This window comes from Zingiber officinale, chromosome 5B, assembly GCF_018446385.1.
Source record: "Zingiber officinale cultivar Zhangliang chromosome 5B, Zo_v1.1, whole genome shotgun sequence".
Taxonomy (NCBI): Eukaryota; Viridiplantae; Streptophyta; class Magnoliopsida; order Zingiberales; family Zingiberaceae; genus Zingiber; species Zingiber officinale.
Genome location: NC_055995.1, coordinates 138,381,866 through 138,406,927, shown reverse-complemented (window position 1 = coordinate 138,406,927; position 25,062 = coordinate 138,381,866). Strand labels below are relative to the sequence as shown.

Genomic DNA, 25,062 nt, shown 5'->3' with positions numbered 1-25,062 from the left:
AGGAAAAGCTAATTAGATAAGAACAAAATCTACTTTTCATTGGACAATTTTACATGTGAACTTAGAATTTTTTTTCCCCTTCTTTCTTCTTTATATGCTGTTCTGCACTTGCAAACAACCTATAAAGAAGGCTCTGATTGTCATTTAATCCTTCAAGTTGCAAATACACAACAACAAAAATTTTTGGAGCTCTTGATTGGCAAGGAAATTAGCTTAGGATCACAAATTTTAAACTAAAAACATGCCTAAAATTTTTCTAAGATGGAGAAGTATTGTTGTCATAATATATACTCTTATGCAATTAAAATAGATTATGTTAAAATAAGTCTTGCCATGGTCTTATTTTTTATTTTTTAATTTTTAAAATCTCTTTTCTACTTAAATACTTTTATTTATGATATCCTTCAACTTGTTCTAAGGCAATTTCTTATTGGTGAAGAATGATAAGTAAAAATTGACCATTTAAATATATCAGACATCTAATAAATTTTATATTCAAACTTAAAACTAATTTTAATTTTTCTCTTTTTCTGTCTCTTTGAAACTTAAAGTACTATTTTTCTAGTTTTATAGGATCAGATTATTGTAAAATCTGAAAAGATGTCTCTTATTTTTGCTTTCATCATCCAATCACTGATTAAGCAGCTTCTAATTTAAAATTTTCTTCTCTCCGGAGAGATTAATGATTAGGTACGCAACATATATATATTGTCTTCTAATACATATCAGTCATCCAATATCCCAACATGCCCATGGAATCGATCATGTCATCTGATTCTTTGAGGAAATCATATTTCAGACATTTTTAAGTTTAATTTGTCTCATCTTATATATGTTTTCTTTGTCTAATTAATATATTTACATGAAATTGTTTTGCATTGCAGTGATACGAGAAATCAAAATTTTAAGACAATTAATGCATCCTCATATTGTGCGTATGTATGAGGCGATTGAGACACATTCACACATTTATATTGTCACGGAGCATGCTGCGTTGGGCGAGTTGTTTGATTATATTGTTGAAAAGGGGAGGTTACAAGAGGATGAAGCTCGTCGCTTCTTCCAACAGGTACTAATTGAGAATTCTTTCTTTATCACACCTTAGCTTCTCCTTGATATATCCTAATTAAAATCAGAGTTCTGACACTTTATTATCTGATGGGAGTTCTCTAGCTAGATTTTACTAGTTTGGTATACGTTTTGGTCATGCATGCTAGCTCATGGAAGTAAAATCCAAATGCTTCCAAGAACTATTTTCCATTCAATTATTTTCTGTTCGGTGTGTCTTTGGGTAGAGAGATTGATCCATATTTTGTGTTGTTTATTGAGATTGACATGCCTGACTTTCTTCCTCTCATTTCTGATAAATTAAAACCTACGTCTTCGCCAAATAGATCATATCCGGCGTGGAGTATTGCCACAGAAACATGGTAGTTCATCGGGACCTAAAACCAGAGAACTTGTTGTTGGATTCAAATCGCAATGTTAAAATTTCCGACTTTGGCTTAAGTAATGTCATGCGCGATGGCCATTTTCTGAAGACTTGCTGTGGGAGCCCAAATTATGCTGCTCCTGAGGTATTTAGAGATTTCTCTTTGTTAGTCTATTGTTTTCGATCGGTTTACTTGGACTTTTACTGTGATGTCGAGTTCATTATATATATTCGTTTAATTAGATTATCAGTGAAAAATTGTATGCTGGACCTGCGGTAGATGTGTGGAGTTGTGGTGTCATTCTTTACGCTCTTCTTTGTGGTACCCTTCCCTTCGACGATGAGAATATACCAAACTTGTTTAAGAAAATAAAGGCAAGAAATCTTCTAACTCATTTTTTTTGCATTCTGGTTCCGCAAGCATAGCATATTGATGGATTCACCATTGTCGATAATCCAGGGGGGGCTATATACTCTTCCTAGTCATTTGTCTGCTCTTCCTCGGGACTTGATTCTTAAAATGCTGGTGGTCGATCCTATGAAGAGAATAACTATCGGCCAAATTCGTGAACATGAATGGTTCAAGATACGTCTTCCTCGCTATCTGGCTGTTCCTCCACCACATACTTCACAGCAAGCTAAAAAGGTGAGTTATCTATTCTAACTACCCTCGTACGTAGAATTTAATTCTGCTCGACTATATATCTAGCCGGAATCCCTCACAAACAGTTGACCATTCTGGCAGATGGACGAAGACATCCTTCTGCAGGTGACTAAAATGGGCTTCAACAGAGACCAGTTGATCGAGTCTCTCCATAACAGGATACAAAATGAGGTATTTAATTTCCTGCGAATAATCAAATTAAGTGCTTCTCTGAGTAAAACAACTTTAACTAACTCTATCTCAATGTTCATAAATTAGGCAACTGTTTCGTATTATTTGCTCTTCGACAATCGGTTCCACGACACGACCGCCGGCTACCTTGGCGGCGGTTTCCAAAAAACCATGGTGCAGGAGTGCTTGCATACGAGTTCAAGTGACATTGCAATTCCAAATCGCCTACCTGCTTTCCCTAATACCGAAAAAAAAATGGCCTCAAGGACTTGAGGTGCTCTAATTAACTTGCTCATCTCTCTTAACCAAAGCATTCAATAGGTCTTTTAATTTAACTTGCAAATCTTTAATTTGGTCATCCAGTCTCGAGCCCATCCTCGTGAAATCATGACAGAGGTACTCAAGGCTCTGCGAGACCTGAATGTTTCTTGGAAGAAGATTGGAAATTACAACATCAAGTTCCGTTATCTTCCTGGCCGTTCTAATGACCAAGGCATTGTCGAAACAGAAGGCATTGTAGCAAGATTACTACTGCTTAAGCCATCAATCAACCAAGCAATTAAGAACGGACAGAACTTGTGTGCACCGATACGACTGTAAAATAATTCCGTGAACAAGTTTAGTATTTAATTTGATAAGAATTTATTTATATTCGTTTAATAGGTATTTGAACAACTCATTTAACTATACGAATAAGGTTGAATTTATATATTTAACTCGTTAATGTTTGTAAATAATATTCGTGAATCATGTTCATGAATAAAACTTTTATCAATATACTAAATAAATATAAAAAATTTAAAATAAATAAATAATTTTATATTATCAAACTCAATAGTTAATCAAACAAGTTTAAAATGTAAAAGTTTCGAACAATGAAACAAATTTGAATTGAGATATCGATAACATCTAAATAAACCAAGTTCAAGTTTATAAAAAAAAATCAAGTCAAGTTTAAATAATCATTTTAACGACTTAGTTCATTTTAAATTTAGTTCGATTTAACTCGATTATCTTATCAACGAATTTAAAAATTACAAATCTTGGCTTGTTTACCCCTCTATGCACTGATAAAATACTATTATAATTAATAAGATATCTATGCATCAATTTTTAATTGTGACGTACTGTGAATTAATTTTCTTAAGTGGAAAGATAATTGTGAAATGTGGGCTTCCGTAGCAATAAGTCAATTGTGCATTCAAATTTAATCTGATGGTCGATAAAAAAAAATTTTAGTCAGAACGGTCAATAGCCTCCCATTAAGGCATCTGTGGATCAATCGCTATGAAACGACCCATGATAGGTTGGCCAAGGCGTTTAGAATTAATCCAGATGTCTTAATTCTTTATTTTATTTTTTTTAAAATAGAAAATTCCTTAAATCCTAAACTTGAAACATATTAAATACGTATATTATACAAGGCTAGACTCTCTGGTCCACAGAAAAATAGATTAGGAGATCGACCACTTATAATTACAGTCAAATCATAGCCACGATACGGTTGTAATTTGTTACAATCTTTTTCTGGGTTCACCGTCTCCCTAAGTTATAGTTTGAATCGTGATAAGTAATTGGAGGCCATCAGTGCCTAAGAAGAGAAATGAACTGATGGATCGATTTGGTAGGCTAAGACCGGCTCTGGATCGGAGAACTACTTCAGCTACCGTCTCAACTAGGGGTGTAAACGAATCGAATCGAGCCGAATATGCTGAAAAATTTAAGGCTCGAATTCGGCTCGAAATAGGTATATTCGAGTTCGAGCTCGATTCGAAGCTCGAAAATTTTAAAATGTTTGGTTCGAGTTCGGTTCGAATTAGGGTTCGGGTTCGAATTCGGCTCGAAATATTCGAACATGTTCGCCAACTATTCGAATTATTACTCGAAAATAGGTTCGAAAGGCTCGAAATTTATTTATTTAATATATATTTAACTTATATTAATAAATATTAAGGCTCGTGAGCGGCTCGCGAGCGGCTCGAACAATATAATTTGGGTTCGAGTTCGGCTCGAAAAAAAGTTCGAACATGTTCGAGTTCGGCTCGAATTCGATAAATTCGAATACGAATCGAATATTTTTCGAGCCGGCTCGAAAAGCTCGCGAGCCGGCTCGATTCGTTTGCAGCCCTAGTCTCAACGACCTAATTCTGCCCGACCACCCTCTCATGCATCCTCTCAACGAGGTTGATCAATCTCTCCTTCTCTTTCCAATGGCAATGGCTCGGCGTCGAGCTTTTCAGTGGCATCGCCCACGCGCTTTGCTCGAGATTATCATTGACATCACCCTCGAGCTTTGCTATGGCTGCATCTAACTCTTGCAACGTCGCTTCAATATTTGAATTTCATCCATATATCCTTCACCTCATTTAATCAATCTTTCTCCTCTCCGAGTTGAATCCTCTGGTCGTCCAAGTCGATTGCCTTATCAGGAAGGTGTCGCTATGGCATCATAGAATAACGGTACATTGATAAGAAAAGTTCAAATGAAAAGATTTAAACTTACCGGTGATATAGGGATGGGATAACTGAGCGGCATCAAGAGGGTCAAGTGAGAGCGCAATAAGAGCATTACCGATGACTGTAATGCGTTGGTTTATGATGTGGATATATCCTAGGGGTAGAAGAGAAATTAGGAAGAGGGAGGAGAGTATTTTAGTGTTTTCATGGGTTAAGGCTTTAAGAGGAGAAAGGGACACTGTAGCAAGGGAGCCTGCTTCGTTCGTGGTCTCGCTGCCGCAAAGCGGGAACAGAGAAGGGAGTTTTCTTCCTCCCTCTCACACTCCTTGTCGCCGCCGACTCCGACGTCGACGTGGGACGCCACCTCTTCTCCTCTCCCTCTCCTCACCGCTCCGCCACCGCTGCTCCTTTTTTCGCCGCCACTCTCTAGCTACGGCCGCCAGCGACGACCTCTTTCCTCCTTCTCCTCTCGACGCCGGCGACGACCTCTTTCCTCCTTCTCCTCTCGACGACAGCTTCCTCCCCTTCCTGCGCCAATGATGCCGGTCGCCACCTCCTTCCTCCTGCACGCAGCTGCCCTATCTGCCACTTCCCTCTCCCTTGGCACACCAACGCCCACAGCTACTGGTCACCCTCCCTTCGGACTACCGACGACCAAGCGTTGTCTCATTAGCGGTCTCCTCCAGGATATCGCAGCGCTGCTTCTTGTATTGCCTCATCTCAGGCCACCTCCGGATCATCCACATTGTCGTGTGTCGTTGATGTGGGTCGGGCCTTCGAGCCCGCGTTGTCGTTATATTCCGTCATTACTTGTATGATATTTGTTATGTCTCGGCCTATGTGCTGGTATCTTATCTTGGTCTGCGTGCTGATGTCTTATCTCGGTCTGTGTGTCGGTGTTGTATCTCGGTCTATGTGTCAATATTTGTATCTCGGTCCGCGCGTCGATATTTGTAATCCGGCCTGCGTGCCGACATCATATCCCGACCTACGTGTCGGTGTTTTATCCCGACTTGCAGCTCGTCTTCCAGTTCCGCGCCACGTCCGATTCCGCTTCATCAGACCTAGCTCTTCATCCAGCTTATCCATCAATTCTTCCGGGACACAATAACTCGACTAGCGTCCCATCCGAGGGCGACCTCCTGGGCCAGAGTACATTTTTCGTACTCGTCCCTTATTTATCTCATTATTATATTATTCACCTGTCACTCATATATTCGTTGGATCTGTCTCGAGGCTCGGGGTACCAAAGACTGGGATGACCCGGTCGCTGCTTGCAGGTATCGTTGACCAGGAGACTTTTGAAGACTTGGTCAACATAGAAGTCATCTCAGTACACCCTCTTCTAGAACACCACGACTCGGTCAATATTTCATCCATCTCATCCGACGATCCATCCGACTTAATTTACGGACGGGAACATTTTCTTTGAAACGGCTGCTTGAGTCGATGAATGATGCTCATAACTTTAATGTGGTTGCCCACATGATACACTGGTTGAAATTGACACTCAAGGGCAGCATCTTTATCAATATACTTCCGGTGCTACTCAAAACTCATCGTCCCAATGCATCGCAGCTGATCTCTCGCAAGCATTGGCTTGAAGAGGTTGGCAGCGTCTAGGGTACCTTCTGCTTCGGCTGGAGAACCAAGTGGATTTAGGCCTCCTCAACTTCCTTGAGTACCGCTTTGATGCGGTCCTGAAATTCAGCATGGTCCTTGACTCCGGCGATCAGTGCGCTAGCGCCACAAAGTGGACATCGAGCAGATTACTCGGGACATGCCCGCGTGCAATACGCTGAGCAAGACCCTCGACGACTTCTTGCAAGAACTCTCCGACCAGAGCAGGATTGTTTTTGAACTGCCGTGAGAGAATGCTGATGACCAAGTCGATCACTGAGAGAATGATCCCCGAGTATACATCAATAATGTCCGGGTTGAGCTTCCCGGCGATCTCGACGAGGCCACGGCCGTAGGTCTTCAAGACCTGCTGGAACTTGGTATCCCCATCCTGGGACACGCTCTCCCCCTTCCTCACCTCCGAATTCCCGCGGAGCTTTTCGACCTCGGCGCGAACACAGGCGACGTCGAGTCGTCGCTGATGCTGACATCTTTGAGGAGATCCCTGATCTGAGAATCCTCCAGGAGGCTTAGGAAGAGCTGGTCTACGGTGTGGTGGGAGTCGGCACGAGACTTTCGTAAAGACCGCGCGCGGCGAAGAAGAACGTCGACGAGGGACAGAGAGATGGGGATATCGTCGACGTGCTCAAAATCGTCGGCGTCCAAGGTTATATTTGACGAGTAATTTTAATTTTTTTTTTCCATTTCACGCTTGTGGGATTGATATATTATGTACTGCTTGTTCGAGAACAAAAATTTATGATGCTATTTATAATTCTAATAGATTCTCATATTGCTTCGGAGAATGATAAGTACGTAGAAACTAAATTCCATTTGTAAAAGTTCTTAGAACAACAAGTTTTTTGTTTATCTTTAATCAACTGTTCATCATCGAAGACTCTAGGTTTTGTCATTTTTCAAAACAAGGGCATTCATTGTTATTATTAAGAAACACCTTCTGTCCGATGTACTCATTAAAGCGATCAAACAAAAAGAAACAGATGCATTTTGGGTCTAGGTCCTCATGACTTTACTCTTGGGTTCTACCCAAAAGGTCTCATACCAATAGAGATATCATGCATCCTTTTAACCCCATGATATTTACCAAATCTTTTCAATGTGGGACTTTGATTGAACCTCAACAATCCTCCCCTCAAACGAAGGACCACAATTACTCTCATGGTCCGGGCCTCCCCGCGAGCATCGGGTTATCCTGACCTATTCTGGGTCTCCCCACAAGCATCCGCGCCTTGTCACCTTGACCTACTTCGGGCCTACCTGCGAGCATCCGGCCACCCTGACCTACTCGTCTCACCGCAAGTACTCGGTCACCTTGACATGCTCCTGGCCCCCCCGGCAAGTACTCGGTCATCCTGACCTGCTTTGGGTCTCCCCGTGAGCATCCGGTTTCCCTGACCTATTTGCCCCTTGCAAGTATTCGGTCACCTTGACCTGCTCCGGGCTTCCCTGTTAGCATCCGCGCTCGGTCATCTTGACCTACTTCGGGTCTACCTGTGAGCATTCGGTTACCCTGACCTGCTCCAGGCCCCCCGCGAGTAACTGGTCACCCTGACCTGCTTCGGGCCTCCCTGCGAGCATCTGGTAACCTTGACCTACTTGCTTTTGTACAAGTATCCAATCACCATGACCTGCTCTAGGCCTCCCACGAACATCCGGTCACCCTGACCTACTCCGGGCCCACCCTCAATTCGTTCAAGGCTGCCCCATATGGTATCTGGTCTAGACCATGACTATGATACCATTTGTTGTGACCAAAGGATGTCCACATATCTCTACAATGACATGATATTGTCCACTTTAAACTTAGACCCTCATGACTTTGTTCTTGGGCTCTACCCAAAAGGTCTCATACTAATGAAGATATTATGTTTTTTTTTAACCCCATAATTTTTATTAAATTTTTTTAATGCAAGACTTTGATTGAATCAACAATGCACCACGATGTTAACATGAGATAAAACATGAAACGTCCATGAGAGTTGAGACGTCAGTACTTGCTGGACAATGATCATCAACCGAGTTCTTGAAGTTCATAATTATTAATCTACATCTCTTTCCCAACTTCCTAGGCTGAGCTCCCATTTCTTTCACGGCTTTAGATGGAAAGTTTGGGCCGACTTTCAGTATCTTTCGGGCCGTGCGTCCGGGCTAAGTAAGATTTTAATTAACCTATTTATAAAATAAATTGATTTTGATATTTTTATTTCCTGATTTTAATTAGGGGCCTCGGTACTTTACACAAAACCACGAAATTTTTTTTATATCTATGTCGTATCAAAATTTTGATATGATATAAAATCATATGATTTATACTAAATTTTTAGTATCGTTAAAGTATATAAAATTTTAATACAATAAAATACCGTACAAATTTATTTGATAACATTAGTACAATATAGATTTCATAAATAATATAAAAAAGTATGTCATTTTTAAAATTATCAAGGGTAAATTTATTTTTGGAAATACTGAGTTCAACTCATTTCAGCGAATTCATTCCTGTTTAAGCCATCAAATATAAATATATATATACCAAATATGATTTATTACCGGACACCGGAACAGAATCAATCTAGACAACGAGTTGACCAATATAAGAGAATAAAATTTGGTTAAATGTATTTTAATTAACTTGAAACGGTCAAATTGACTAAAAAATCTAGAAAAATGAAGACTTTACAAATAATTTTTTATCTCAATTCATTTTATCTAGAAAAATGGAGAATAATGGGCAGCCAAATAATTATCTTCCCTTTTTTTTATAATAAGAGTGACTTTTCTTTCTATAGGCTTAACAACTGAGTGGTACCCCACATCGCCACGACTTTGAATTGCCCGGCCCAAGTCAAGTGCCCCTTGCCGCCTAAGTAAACTAGTACATTGCCCCGTGCCGCCCAAGTCAAGTGCCCCTTTAAATGCCAACCCTCCTTCCTCTGCTTCTGCGGCACATACCTGCCCTGTCTTTTCCCGCATCGAGTGCCCTTTCAATACCACCCCCAAATGGCATCTACGTCTCTTCTCGCCGACGTTGCTCTCCTAGGCCCGCCCGAGATCCGCCGCCTGGCTCCTCCTCGCCCCTCCGCGGCCCCATCGGAGGTGTCGTCCGATCGCTTCCTCGCCCTCATGGATGCGGGATTCAACGCCGCCGCGCCGCGTCCGCTCATGGGCCTTACGGAGAACCTCTCCCCCACTTTTCTCTCCTCCGGCGATCCGTGCCTCGACTTCTTCTTCCAGATCGTTCCGGGGACTCCGGCGCCGACTGTCGCAGGGCTCCTCGGCTCCGCCTGGGCGAAGGACGCTCCCACCGCTCTCAAGCTAGCATGCCACCTGCGTGGCGTCCGCGGCACCGGCAAGTCTGACCGCGAGGGTTTTTATTCATCGGCGTTGTGGATGCACCGCCACCATCCGAAGACTCTCGCGCTCAACCTCCTGCCCATTTCTGGCTTCGGATACCTGAAGGACTTGCCGGAGATCCTCCACCGCCTGGTCGCCGGCGACGATGTTCGTGAAAAGGCCAAGGCTGCGCGGCCACCACGTGGTCCAAAGCGCCGTGGCTTTGGCCGCCGTAGGTTCCGCTTTTCCGGCCGCCACAAGTCCAAGAAGCGCCAAGTGACGAAGAAGCAAGTTACGAAAGAGGAAAGGATCGCGGCCGATCTCGCAAAGGGGAAGGTCCTATCGGCGCAGGCAGCAGAAATCCGGCGGAGGAAGCGAGCCGAGATGGCGGCGCGAGCAGTCGAGCGCTACGCTCGCGACCCAGACTATCGCTTCCTCCACGACCGCGTCGCCGATGTCTTTGCCGAGCTCCTCTCAGCCGATCTCCGCAACCTCGGCGAGGGAAAGTTGACGAAGATCTCCCTCGCCGCCAAGTGGTGCCCTTCGCTCGACTCCTCGTACGATCTATCCATCCTCCTCTGCGAGGCCATAGCGCGGCGACTCTTTCCTCGGGACTCCCATCCCGACTACGCTTCGCTCGAGGAGGAGCATTACGCTTACCGCGTCCGCGATCGCCTCCGGCGAGAGGCGCTTGTTCCCCTGCGCCGCGCCCTCGAGCTCCCGGAGGTATACATGAGCGCCGGCCAGTGGAGCGTTCTCCCTTACAACCGCGTAGCTTCTGTGGCAATGAAAAACTACAAAGGGATTTTCACCAAGCACGATCGCGACCGCTTCGCCCAATATCTATCCGACGTTAAGAAGGGGACGGCCAAAATCGCCGCCGGGGCGCTCCTTCCCCACGAGATCCTAGCGGACGCCGGTGACGAGGTCGCGGAGCTGCAATGGAAGAGGATGGTCGAAGACCTCGCCAAGAAGGGTAGCCTAAGCAACTGCATCGCTGTGTGCGACGTCTCCGGCAGCATGTCCGGTACGCCGATGGAGGTATGCATCGCGCTCGGTCTCCTCATCTCCGAGCTCAGCGAAGATCCATGGAAGGGGCGGGTGATCACGTTCAGCGAGAGGCCGCAGCTGCACCAGATCGAGGGCGATTCTCTGACGGAGAAAACGGCGTTCATACGTAGCATGGAGTGGGGAATGAACACAGACTTCCAGAAAGTGTTCGATAATATCCTCGCGGTTGCCGTCGAGGGAAATCTGCCGCGGGAGGCGATGGTGCGGCGGGTGTTCGTGTTCAGCGACATGGAATTCGACGTGGCGTCTGCGAATCCTTGGGAAACGGACTACGAGGCGGTGTGCCGGAAGTTCCGGAAGGCAGGGTACGGGGAGTCGGTGCCGGAGGTGGTGTTCTGGAACCTTCGAGACTCCAGGTCGACGCCGGTGCCTTCCTCACAGAAGGGGGTGGCGCTGGTCAGCGGCTTTTCCAAGAATCTGGTGAAGCTGTTCTTAGAAGGAGACGGGATTCTCAGCCCGCGGGCAGTGATGGAGACGGCGATAGCCGGAAAGGAATACGAGAAGCTCATGATCTTCGATTGACATGTTTCCATCTTCGCAAATAAGTTTCCACCGTAGAACTTTGAAAATCCAAATATAAACAATTTCTATCAAAATTAATAATCAAACTAGACAAAGAGAATGGAAGCTTGGGTTAATTAATTACCAGATGGTATGATTCAGATACAACTACGTCCCACGCAGCATCTGTTACGGACAATGCGACACCTCTCTGAGCAAGACGAAGTGCAATATCAACCATTTGAAACCTAGCCATCTTTTCTAAGTTGGCGATAACGGATCAAATATCACTATCTCATCGAATCGATTGAGGTCCTCGGGCTCAAAATGCTGCCTGACCTGCATAATTTTAACCATAAAGATTCTCTCAATATTTCCATAGAATAAAAGTAAGTGAACTATAGATAAATTAATAAGCACACCTCGTCGATAAGTATTTCCCTAGCAATCTGCAGCGGTGAATCTTTCTCCGTTCTGGTAAGATTAGAGGTCATGATAATAACTGTGTTAGTGAAGTCCACATCCCAGTTTTGGCCGTCAGCTAACCTTCCTAATCCAAGCATATGAAGAAGGCTTTTTAACACAGATTCATGAGCTTTCTCAACCCGGTCGAAGAGAACGACGCTATAAGGCTTTTTAACACAGAATCTTTATCAATATACTTTCGGTAATCCTCAAAACTCGTCGTCCCAATGCATCGCAGCTGACCTCTCGCAAGCATTGGCTTGAAGAGGTTAGCATCGTCTAGAGTACCTTCTGCTTCGCCCGCACCGAGAACCAAGTGGATTTTGTCGATGAATAGAATGACCTTGCCTTTGGCCTCCTCAACTTCCTCGAGGACCGCTTTGACGCGGTCCTGAAATTCACTGTGGTCCTTGACTCCGGCAATCAGTGCACTCATGTCGAGCGCCACAAAGTGAACATCGAGCAGATTACTCGGGACATGCCCGCGTGCGATACGCTGAGCAAGACCCTCGACGACTTCTTGCAAGAACTCTCCGACCAGAACAGGATTGTTTTTGAACTGCCATGAGAGAATGCTGATGACCAAGTCGATCACAGAGAGAATGAACCCCGAGTGTTCAACAATAATGTCCAGGTTGAGCTTCCCGGCGATCTCGACGAGGCCACGGCCGTAGGTCTTCAAGACCTGGAACTTGGTATCCCCGTCCTGGGACACGTTCTCCCCCTTTCTCACCTCCGAATTCCCGTGGAGCTTTTCGACCTCGGCGCGGACACGGGCGATGTCGCTGATGCCGGCATCTTTGAGGAGATCCTTGATCTGAGAATCCTCCAGGAGGCCGAGGAAGAGCTGGTCTACGGTGAGGTGGGAGTCGCCGCGAGACTTCTATAACGTCAAAGAGGGACGGAGAGATGGGGATATCATTGACGTCCTCAAAATCCTCGGGGGGGGGGGAGGGGATTGAGGAGAGGAGAAGACGGTCGTCTTGTGATTCATGGCGGATATATTATCTTGTTTGTGCTCTGTGTCCCTTCTTCTACTGCTACTTTATTTATGGCGGAAGAAAGCTATATAAGCTTTGACAAAAATAAAAATCGAGATATTTCATGAAGGCTTCTGAGAGAATCGATTAGTATCGGTCAATTATCTTCTTCCTTATCTCATGAGATTCATATTGGTAAATTCATCCTTTTCCTTATTCCATGAGATTCGAATCAATCAATTCATCATCTTACTTATGATATGAAATTCGTATCGGTGAATTCATTATTCTTTTTACATACACTAAAAAAAACAAGTTTATCAACGGAAATATCCATCGGCCTTCCATCGCTACATTGTCATACCGACGGAATAATTTTAGTTGGTATAATATCCGCCGGCCAACATTCCCGACCGAAACATAATTCCGTCGGTATTATATACCGACGGAAATTTAGTTTCTGTCGGTAGGTATACCGACGGAAATTAAACTCCGTCGGCATTGTTAAAACATGACACCTAACCACAAATTACGATATTTCCGACGGAATAGGCTGTTCTGTCGGAAACTACCGATGGAACCTCTTGGCCCTTCGGTAATTTCCGACGAAAACTCTTATTCCGTCGGCAATTTCCGACGGAACAGTCTATTCCGCACATGGATGCGTGGTGGAACGGACGAAGTAGCGTTCATCTAGAACAAGTTCATCAAAAAGCATCTGCACAACCAGGCATGATGATAGAGCAAATAATTCTCAGAATAACTAAACTGTAAGGATATAGATTTGTATGATCTGAAAAAACTGATATCAGGATGACCCGTGGTCACACAAAGAATCTGAGACAGAAAAGGATGTCCAATGTAGAAATCGGCAACATAGGACGTCGGCGCAATCGATAGAAAATAGATGTCGGCGACAAAATCAACAACAGCAGGACAGAAAATAGATGTCGGTGCAGAAATCAATAGCAGCAATAGGAGACGACAACAGCAACATGAAGCAATAACAGGGGGCGGGAGAAAAAATTAGGTCAAAGAAGGAAAATCGCTCTGATACCATGTAAAAAATAAGAGAAGAGAAAAACTAGCCATATTATTGAATCCAAATTGATCGAGAAATAAAAAGTACAAGACCTTATATAGTTAATTACAAGAAAAAATCTAAACCATAAATTGAAAAAGTAATAGACTATATCTAAATCCTAAATTGAAAAGGTAAAAGACTAAATTGCCCTCAAGTCTATAACAAATAATTCTGTTAGATTATATTATCTAAATTATATAATCTAGCACATGGATGCATGGTGGAACGGACGAAGTAGCGATGCAGGACGATGAAGAAGGATGACGAAGGACGCTGGAGAAGTGGTCGTTAAATAGAAGCCAAAGATTCGTGTGAGCCTTCTCATTCGTTCTAACTGTCAGATACAAACAAAACTTGCCTTCGGAATCTTCGACAGTGTCTGCTCCGCACCGAATTCACCAGTTCCAGTTGCAGCGTCGAATCATCGCTGCAGCATTTGTCGCGAACTTTAATTAGCGATTAATTAATTAATTAATGTCAAATAAATAACATTATGAACTAAGTACATCATTATTGTTTACTAAGAGAGGTTTTTGGAGATTTATTAAGCGTCTTCATATTTGTGTTGGGCCGACTTTTAGTTGGGTCCAGGCTAATCAAAGATTTTAGTTGAGTCCTGAGAATTTGACCTACATAAAATAAATTGATTTTAAAATTTCTTTTTCATACCATTTATTATTGTTTTTTTTTAAATAATAATTAGTTTTGAACCTTTTAAAAATATTTTTTTTATTTATTATTTTTTTAAAATTACATGATCTATTTATAATGAAATATATTTTACGAGGGCAATCAATCGATCACATTACCAGTTGACTCGAAAATCATGATTATATTACATTCGATAGAATATTCTTATCAAGCATAATTTCCAACAAATCAAATCATATTGTGCAAGATTTGATTTAGATATGTGCTGAGCTAGTCAACAAGAAAATAAATCATGGGTCAAATTGAGCTTGCAATATAAAAATATAAAATAAAATAAACAAAATACCCCATAAACAACACATTTTGTTTAAATGTATTTCAATTCATTTTTTTAACTTTAAAATATAAAATTGACTAAAAACAATTTTAAAAACTAATTGACTAAAAACAATTAAAAAAACTGTAAATTTTAAGATATTTTTCTCTCATGTTTTCTTTTTATATATTTCTATTTTTAAAATTTTATTTTACTATTATGTATGCACATGACTTTTCCTCTACCCACATACTATTTAAATGTCAACCCTACTTCCCTCGCTTCGGTAAATTAAACCGTAGACGTACGATATATATTATCCGATCTACTTCACCCACATCGAGTCCTATTCCAATGTCACCCCCAAAATGGCGTCTCCGCCTCTTCTTGCCATAGGGATATCATGTCATTATGGAGATAATATCCTTTTGATCCCAACAAATAGTCTCAGAGTCATGGTTCAGACTAGATGTCATATGGTGTGACATTGAACGAAGTCGCGGGGACGTCCGGAGTAGGTCAGGGTGACCAGATACTCGTGGGAAGGCTCGAAGCAAGTCAAGGTTACCGGATGCACGCGGAGAGGCTCGGAGGAAGTCAAGAGTGTTGGTCCCAGTGCGACCGACTAGAGGAGATGAATAGTCTACAATCAAAGTTAGAATAAAGCAATCTCTTGCTTTTGCTTAGCAAGAATGCAAAATTAGATTAAGCAACTATAGATAATTAACATTAATGAAAATAATAATAACTTTAAAAGAACAAGTAAGAAGGCCAGAATTTACTTATTTACAATCTAGGTGGTTGTTAATCTAAGACAGATGAAAGTACTGGAAAAATCTCCTTCGTGAAAAGCGGAGAAGTCTCTTACACACTTTGATAGTTTAGAAAAATACTAGGAAATGAATACAAAAGTTGTTATTGATTTCCTAACTCCATGAGTCTTTTTATAGCCCTTGAAAAATCCTATTCATAGCTTGGAGGCACCTTCAATTGATTAAGTTTTATCCGTTGAGGATAAAACTTTATCTTCAACGAGCGGCTATTGAAGGCGTATTCGACATTGTTCATGCGAGGCATCTTTCAGGGCATTGAAGATGCCTTCCATAAGGCAAATCAACCTTTTATCTTATCTTTGTTCGCGTAGGTGATGATTCGGTTAACCGGAATTGAGTTCACCCAAACCCAACTCCGACATTCTCCTCAAGCAGGCTTCCTCCCCGGCTTTTCGTTCCTCGAACGTCATGCTCGTCCTTCTCATCCATCGATGTACTCTTTCGCAGCTTCTCGTCCCTCGGATGCACTGAGCTCGTTGGCTCCCTTCCCATGTTATCTTTCTCGTCCGTTGCATCTTCCATTCGACTTCTTGTGTTCCTAAGTTCCTATATATTTAGACACAAGGCATCAAACATAACAGAACCTAATTTTACTTGGTTGACCACATTAAAATTACCACGAGATATTTACAATCTCCCTCTTTTTAATATGCATCAACACAAGCACTAGTAGAATTTTAGCTTTTTACTTCGTCGCTCTTTACTTCGGCGATTGTTAATTACGAAGTAATATAAACAATTAACTTCGTTAATAATACTAGCGAAGTAAAATATTATTTTTTACTTCAGAATTTAAAAAACAAGGGTTTCACTATTAATTTTAATAATATTTTACTTTGTTACATTAATTTTGATAAAGTAAAAAATTTAAAAATATATAAATAATTTTTTTTGTGAAGTAAAAGATAACCTGATAGGAATTAATTAGACTTCTAATTTCCCATCTCACTTCTAATTTTTACAAGTCTTAATTAACATTATAATCAACCGGTAGGGCAACCTCTCTATTAAACAAAATATATGACATTAATTAATTAATCGTTAATTAAACTTTGCCACAATGTCTGAGGGATCGACGTTGTTGCAACTGGTGACTTTGGCGCGGCGAGATGCTGTTGAAGATTCCGAAGACAAGTTTGTATGTTCTTTGTCGCGATAGACGAATCAATCCTATATTACTCAACATCAGTTGAAAGCAGATCTTCTAGACGAACTTGTCACTAGCATTGCTCAAAACAAATGCTCGGAAAGTCTGAAGGGCACACGTGTCGTGGCTTTTAGCATGGAAGCATTGCGGCTTACCACGGGAGAGAACCCTCAACAAATCCTCCTAACTTTTCCGTCCGAAGCTAACGAGGTCGGGTAAAATTATTTTCTTTGTAGAAAACATTATTAAGACTCTAAAATTTACTGTAATATTCTTTTGTACCCGGGAACAGTCATGTATGCATGCTAGATAATCTTGGAAGATGAAACTTCCAATCAACGACAATATTGCTAATGTTGTCCCGAAGAAATTCATGTTCCACGAAGGAAATAATATTGCCCCTGCGGCTAGCCTCTCTAGCTTCGGACAGAAGAGTTAGGAGGACTTGCTGAGGGTTCTCTGCCGCGGTTGAGTTCCAAGAAGTTGTTTTAAGCAATGCTAGTAACAAGTTCATCTAGAAGATCTATTTTTTCAAACTCCATAGATATTGAGTAATACAGTATTGGTTCGTCAATTGTGGCAAAAAACATTAGATAAATAACAAATGCTTACTTATAAGTTTCTTCTCTTCCACAAGATCCTGGCCGTAGTTCTTCAACATCAGGAAGTTGGCGAAGTTGGTGAATGCCTGTTGGAAGTCTAATAAAGTCATGGTTGCGTGGTGGAATGGATGAAGGACGATGAAGAAGGGTGATGAAGAATGCAGTGGTTAAATAGAAGCAACAGGTTCGTGCGAGCCTTACCATTCACTCTTAACCGTCAAATACAAACAAAACTTGTCTTCGCAATCTTTGACAGCGTCTGCTTCGCGCTGAATTCGCTAGTTGCAGCAGCGTGGAGTCCTCATGCAGAATTTGTCGCAAAATTTATGTCACGCACCGGGGGAGTCCCTGCCAGAAGAAATTTCGACAGCATCTCCCCTGTACGGGTGATAATTTGAAATTTTCTACATCAATCTAGATACTTCGACCAACATGGCTGGAACATATGTATATTAAAGATACAACAAACAAACATCCACGCAGTTTAATAGCAAATAAACTAAATTAATGCAATAATAAAGAAAACTCTCAAAAATCCTAATCATCTACACCCATAAAGCACAAAACTCTAGCATACCTCTGAAAAACCCATCGTCAAATAATAAAACGTACAAGATCCAAATGCCAAGCTATAAGTCTGAAATAAGAAAACTCAAACTGTGCGAACTCGTCGCGACACACAGTGATGGGGGACTAACGACTGGAACCTCCTGAATAGCCTCAACCTGAAAATAGTAATAATGGGGTGTGAGTCCTACACTCAGCGAATACCTAGTTGACATGCATAGTAAACTATAACAAATAGCAATAACTATGCGTACAGTCTCCTGATATAACATATAGAAAATGCAACACTGTAAAACAAAGGAGTAACTGTATTAACCAAAACCTGGGTATAGGGATATCAAGGTCGTCAGACCCAAAGTATCATAAATCTTGTATGCATGTCAAACAATGCATCCATCCAATATGCAGCATATAAAGTGCAACAAACACAAACAATAAATACAAATAATGCATATGATGCTAATAACATGTCTTGGTCATCCCTGACGTCAGTCAGCCATCTCACACACGATGGTGAGATCGAGAGGGTAGGGTTGTTATAACCGTGCACTATATCGTCACTGCTCCTGATGAGTAACCGAGTGGACGGGATGTTGTCGGAGTACACCTATCCTCCTACCCCAAATCATAAGCGGGGGAGCGCAATGCTCTCATCTCCCTGAGCCAGTCCAGAGGAGGGATCCCTGCCGGCTACCACGCTGCGTCACACTACCCATGAGCGGACCAACGGAGCCAAACAGAGCAACCTACTGCACACACCCTGCTTGAATAAAAACCACTAACCCATGAGTGGTTGTGTGTGCAGATCCATGTAACTCGCAATACGCTCAACAATATTGGAGCTGCCAACTACTCAGCATGCAATCATGCAAGATGGTGCATGTCACTAAGCCGGGAAATATCCTAATCCTATCCCTCTCCATATAATGTGTACCAAGATATGTGGATCAAATAATATAATCTAGGTACATATGTCAAGTAGGTTATCTAACCAGTTCAGTATATCATAGAGCATTGCATGTCACTACCTTATAACATAAATAATAAACAGGTAACAAACAATACATGCTCGAAAATAAATAGTGACATGCCAATGTAGATATAATCATAATTATTACTCCTTGTTAAAATGTACTAAACATATCAACAAGACGTATCAAAATGGATAGGTCAAGGTACCCGCCTCCAATGTAGATCGAGCTAATCAACCTCTATGTTGATGTGCTCGTCCTGAATCCGAATCCTGTAATAAATCGTACAGTTTAGCTAAGTTTTTATTTTAAACAAAATAGCTAAACTAAAATCCTTATTTACCAAGAACACTAATTCATTTATTAAATCTCGATTAGCTACATAACCCGAGTCTAATCCGAGACTTAGATTAAATCTATTATTTAAATCCCTAATTAAATATAATTCACAAGTTAATTAGGGTTAGCTCCATTAACCCTAACCCTTCCAAATCAACGCCAATGTATAAATGAAATCACCTCTAAACTTACCTAATTTGCCCTCCTCTGTTGAATCGCAGCCGGAGTAGTTGCTGCCAGAATGATGCCCGGAGCTAGGTGGAGCCACTAACCTCCAAATCCACACTAAAATTCCCAAACCCTGTTGTATAGGTCAAATATCCATCATATAGCTTACAATTCCAGTATAGGTCATGAAATCAAATCCTGCTAATCCAATACCTTGCAAGCTTCACCCCAAATCCAGATTCGCAGCCTTCTCTCAGGCGAACTCCACTTGCTACTGTGGTGGTGAACCGGTAGAGGACGGCAATGGTATTAGGGCATTGGGTTAGAGGGGCGGCGACTAAGGAGGATCGCAAACTAGGGCACGAGAAAGAGATACGTCGGCGAAGAACCTAGGGCACCGACGGCGCGAGGAAGATGAGGATCGGTGAGGCGATGCCGCGAAAGGCTAGACCATGGTGGGAGCTCGGCCGAGGAGTCTCGGTGGTTGGCACAGAGGATATCGGAGAGGGCGTCGGCACCTAGGGCAAAGGATCGCTCAAGCTGAGGAGAGGGAACCTAGAGCACCGATAGGGGAGCAGAAGAAAGGGGAGAAATTGCTCGTGGTTTCCTTGACCGAAGGGTCTTGTATGCAGGGAGAAGAAGAACGGACGCAAGGAAGAGCGACGATTCGGCGCATCGGTTAAGGAAAAGAAGGAAACGACCAGCGCTGCATGAGGCTTGGGGGAAGAAAAGAAATGGCGACGGGGAGGAAAATAAAAGAAAAGGAAATAAAATAAATAGCTTTTCCTCGTTAAAAGGGGTAGCCTAAACAGACTTTCTTGTGGCCCAGTTTTTATCCCCGTAAATTCTTCATACGAGATATGAAAAATTTTCAAAAATCCCCTTATGGATATTTGCCCCTTTTCGGTATTTTACAATTTAATTAGCGATTAATTAATTAAAGTCATATGTTTTGTTTACTAGAGAGAGGTGTTTGGAGATTTATTAAACGTCTTGGCATTTGTGAACGACCGACTTTTAGTGGGGTCCGGGCTAATCATGGAAGATGGAACTTCCAATCAATGATAGTATTGCTAATGTTGTCCCAAAGAGATTCATGTTCCATGAAGGAAATAATATTGCCCCTGTGGCTAGCCTCTCTAGCTTCGGACAGAAGAGTTAGGAGGACTTGCTGAGGGTTCTCTACCGTGGTTGAGTTCCAAGCAGTTGTTTTAAGCAATGCTAGTAACAAGTTCATCTAAAAGATCTATTTTTACAAACTCCATAGATATTGAGTAATATAGTATTGGTTCGTCTATTATGGCAAAGAACATTCGACAAATAACAAATGCTTCCTTATAAGTTTCTTCTCTTCCACAAGATCCTGGCCATAGTTCTTCAACATCGGGAAGATGGCGAATGCCTGTTGGAACCCCAATAAAGCCATGGTTGCGTGGTGGAACGGATGAAAGACGATGAAGAATGCGGTGGTTAAATAGAAGCAATATGTTCGTGCGAGCCATGCCATTCACTTCTAACTGTCAGATACAAACAAAACTTGTCTTGGCAATCTTCACCAGCGTCTGCTTCGCGCCGAATTCGCCAGCTGCAGCAGCGTCGAGTCCTCCTGCAGAATTTGTCGCAAAGTTTAATTAGTGATTAATTAATTAAAGTCATATGTTTTGTTCACTAGAGAGAGGTGTTTGGAGATTTATTAAGCGTCTTGGCATTTGTGTACGACCGACTTTTAGTGGGGTCCGGGCTAATCATGGAAGATAGAACTTCCAATCAACGACAGTATTGATAATGTTGTCCCGAAGAGATTCATGTTCCACGAAGGAAATAATATTGCCCCTGCGGCTATCCTCTCTAACTTCGGACAGAAGAGTTAGGAGGACTTGCTTAGAGTTCTCTGCCGTAGTTGAGTTCAAAGCAGTTGTTTTAAGCAATGCTAGAAACAAGTTCATATAGAAGATTTATATTTTCAAACTCCATGGATATTGAGTAATACAGTATTGGTTCATCTACTGTGGTAAAAAAACATTCGACAAATAATAAATGCGGTGGTTAAATAAAAGCAACAGGTTCGTGCGAGCCTTACCATTCGCTCATAACCGTCAGATACAAACAAAACTTGTCTTCGCAATCTTCGACGGCGTCTGCTCCATGCCGAATTCGCCAGCTGCAGCAACGTCCAGTCCACCTGTAGATTTGTCGCAAGGTTTAATTAGCGATTAATTAATTAAAGTCATATGTTTTGTTTACTAGAGAGAGGTGTTTGGAGATTTATTAAGCGTCTTGACATTTGTGTACGACTGACTTTTAGTGGGGTTCCGGCTAATCTTGGAAGATGGAACTTCCAATTAACGGCAATATTGCTAACATTGTCCCGAAGAGATACATGTTCCACGAAGGAAATAATATTGCCCTTGCGGCTAGCCTCTCTAGCTTCGGACAGAACAGTTATGAGGACTTGTTGAGGGTTCTCTGTCGCGGTTGAGTTTTGAGCAGTTGTTTTAAGCAATGCTAGTAACATGTTCACCTAGAAGATCTATTTTATTCTAACTCCATGGATATTGAGTAAAACAGTATTTGTTCGTCTGTTGTGACAAAGAACATTCGACAAATAACAAATACTTATAAGTTTCTTCTCTTCCACAAGATCCTGGCCGTAGTTTTCAACATCGGGAACTTGGCGAAGTTGACGAATTCCTGTTGAAAGTCCAATAAAGCCATGGTTGCGTGGTGGAATGGATGAAGGACAATGAAGAATGCGGCGGTTAAACAGAAGCAACAGGTTCGTTAGAGCCTTACCATTCACACCTAACCGTCAGATACAAACAAAACTTCTCTTCGCAATCTTTGACAGCGTCTGCTCCATGTCGAATTTGCCTGCTGCAGGAGCGACAAGTCCTCCTGCAGAATTTGTCGCAAAGTTTAATTAGCGAGTAATTAATTAAAGTCATATGTTTTGTTTACTAGAGAGAGGTGTTTGAAGATTTATTAAGCGTCTTGGTATTTGTGTACGGTCGACTTTTAGTGGGGTCCGAACTATTCTTGGAAGATGGAACTTGCAATCAATGGCAGTATTGCTAATGTTGTCCCGAAGAGATTCATGTTCCACGAAGGAAATAATATTGTCCCTACGGCTAGCCTCTCTAGCTTCGGACAGAAGAGTTAGGAGGACTTGCTGGGTTCTCTGCTGCGATTGAGTTCCAAGCAGTTGTTCTAAGTAATGCTAGCAACAAGTTCATCTAGAAGATCTATTTTTTCAAACTCCATGGATATTGAGTAATACAGTATTGGTTCGTCTATTGTGGCAAAGAACATTCGACAAATAACAAATGTTTACTTATAAATTTCTTTTCTTCCACAAGATCTTGGCCGTAGTTCTTCAACATCGGGAAGTTGGTGAAGTTGCCGAATGCCTGTTGGAAGTCCAATAAACCCATGGTTGCGTGGTGGAACGATGAAGGACGATGAAAATTGCGGTGGTTAAATAGAAGCAACAGGTTCTTGCGAGCCTTGCCATTCGCTCCTAACCGTCAGATACAAACAAAACTTGTCTTCGCAATCTTCGCCAGCGTCTGCTCCGCGCCGATTTCGCCTTATGCAGCAGCGTCGGGTCCTCCTGCAAAATTTGTCACAAAGTTTAATTAGCAATTAATTAATTAAAGTCATATGTTTTGTTTACTAGAGAGAGGTGTTTGGAGATTTATTAAGCGTCTTGACATTTGTGTACGACTGACTTTTAGTGGGTGAGGGCTAATCTTGGAAGATGGAACTTTCAATCAACGGCAGTATTGCTAATGTTGTCCCGAAGAGATTCATGTTCCATGAAGGAAATAATATTGTCCATGCGGCTAGCCTCTCTAGCTTCGGGCAGAAAAGTTAGGAGGACTTGCTTAGGGTTCTCTGTCGCGGTTGAGTTCCAAGCAGTTGTTTTAAGCACACTACAAGAAAAAAGCTAAACAACAACGCTTTTTTGGCGTTGTCGTATGTACTTAAAAAGTGATGTTGTAGATGGTGTTGTAGAAAGTCATATCAAAGACAACGCTTTAAAAGCGTTGTGGTTGGTCACAAAGACAACGCTTTTTAAGCGTTGTCTTTTCGTTCTTAAAAAGCGTTGTTATAGATGCTGTTGTAAAAATGCACATATCAAAGACAACGCTTTAAAAGTGTTGTGGTTGGTCACAAAGACAACGCTTTTTAAGCGTTGTCAATTGAGTAATACAGTTGTGTTAGTAACAAGTTAATCTAGAAGATCTATTTTTTTGAAACTTCATGGATATTGAGTAATACAGTATTGGTTCGTCAATTGTGGCAAAGAACATTCGACAAATAATGAATTCTTACTTATAAGTTTCTTCTCTTCCACAAGATCCTGGCCGTAGTTTTCAACATTGGGAAGTTGACGAAGTTGGTGAATGCCAGTTGGAAGTCTAATAAAGCATTGGTTGAATGGTGGAACGAATGAAGGACGATGAAGTAGGACGAAAAAGAATGCGGTGGTTAAATAGAAGCAATAGGTTCATGCGAGCTTTACCATTCGCTCATAACCGTCAGATACAAACAAAACTTGTCTTCGCAATCTTCGACGGCGTCTGCTCCACGCCAAATTCGTCAGCTGCAGCAGCGTTGAGTCCTCCTGTAGAATTTGTCGCAAAGTTTAATTACCGATTAATTAATTAAAGTCATATGTTTTGTTTACTAGAGAGAGGTGTTTGAGATTTATTAAGCGTCTTGACATTTGTGTACGACCGACTTTTAGTGGGGTTCAGGATAATCTTGGAAGATGGAACTTCCAATTAACGACAGTATTGCTATTGTTGTCCCGAATAGATTCATGTTCCACAAAGGAAATAATATTGCCCCTGCGGCTAGCCTCTCTAGCTTCGGACAGAAGAGTTAGGAGGACTTGTTGAGGGTTCTCTATCGCGGTTGAATTACAAGCGCTTGTTTTAAGCAATGCTAGTAACAAGTTCATCTAGAAGATCTATTTTTTCAAACTCCATGGATATTGAGTAATATAGTATTTGTTCGTCTGTTGTGGCAAAGAGCATTCGACAAATAACTATTACTTATTTATAAGTTTTTCTCTTCCACAAGATCCTGGTCGTAGTTCTTCAACATCAGGAACTTGGCTAAGTTGACGAATGTCTGTTGAAAGTCCAATAAAGCCATGGTTGCGTGGTGGAACGGATAAAGGACGATGAAGAAGGACGATGAAGAATGCGGCGGTTAAATAGAAGCAACAGGTTAGTGCGAGCCTTACCATTCGCTCCTAACCGTCAGATACAAACAAAACTTGTCTTCGCAATCTTCGACAGCGTCTACTCCACGCCAAATTCGCCTGCTGCAGTAGCGTCGAGTCCCCGTGGAGAATTTGTCTCAAAGTTTAATTAGCGATTAATTAATTAAAGTCATATGTTTTGTTTACTAGAGAGAGGTGTTTGGAGATTTATTAAGCGTCTTAGCATTTGTGTACGACCGACTTTTTGTGGGGTCCGGGCTAATCTTGGAAGATGGAACTTCCAATCAACGACAGTATTGCTAGTGTTGTCCCGAAGAGATTAATGTTCCACGAAAGAAATAATATTGCCCCTGCGGCTAGCCACTCTAGTTTTGGACAGAAGAATTAGGAGGACTTGCTGAGGGTTCTCTGCCGTGGTTGAGTTCCAAGCAGTTGT

The 25,062-nt window shown here is 41.9% G+C and overlaps 1 protein-coding gene and 1 pseudogene across 1 annotated transcript; both read left to right on the top strand.

Moving 5' to 3' along the window:
• Positions 1 to 862: 862 nt before the first annotated feature.
• LOC121987124 lies at positions 863 to 5,264 on the top strand (annotated as a pseudogene).
• Positions 5,265 to 9,288: 4,024 nt separating this feature from the next.
• On the top strand, positions 9,289 to 11,338 carry LOC121986327. Its single transcript, XM_042540207.1, has one exon. It carries the CDS (start codon positions 9,366 to 9,368, stop codon positions 11,289 to 11,291), a length of 1,926 nt encoding a protein of 641 aa, XP_042396141.1. The 5' UTR covers positions 9,289 to 9,365; the 3' UTR covers positions 11,292 to 11,338.
• The last annotated feature ends 13,724 nt before the right edge of the window (positions 11,339 to 25,062 follow it).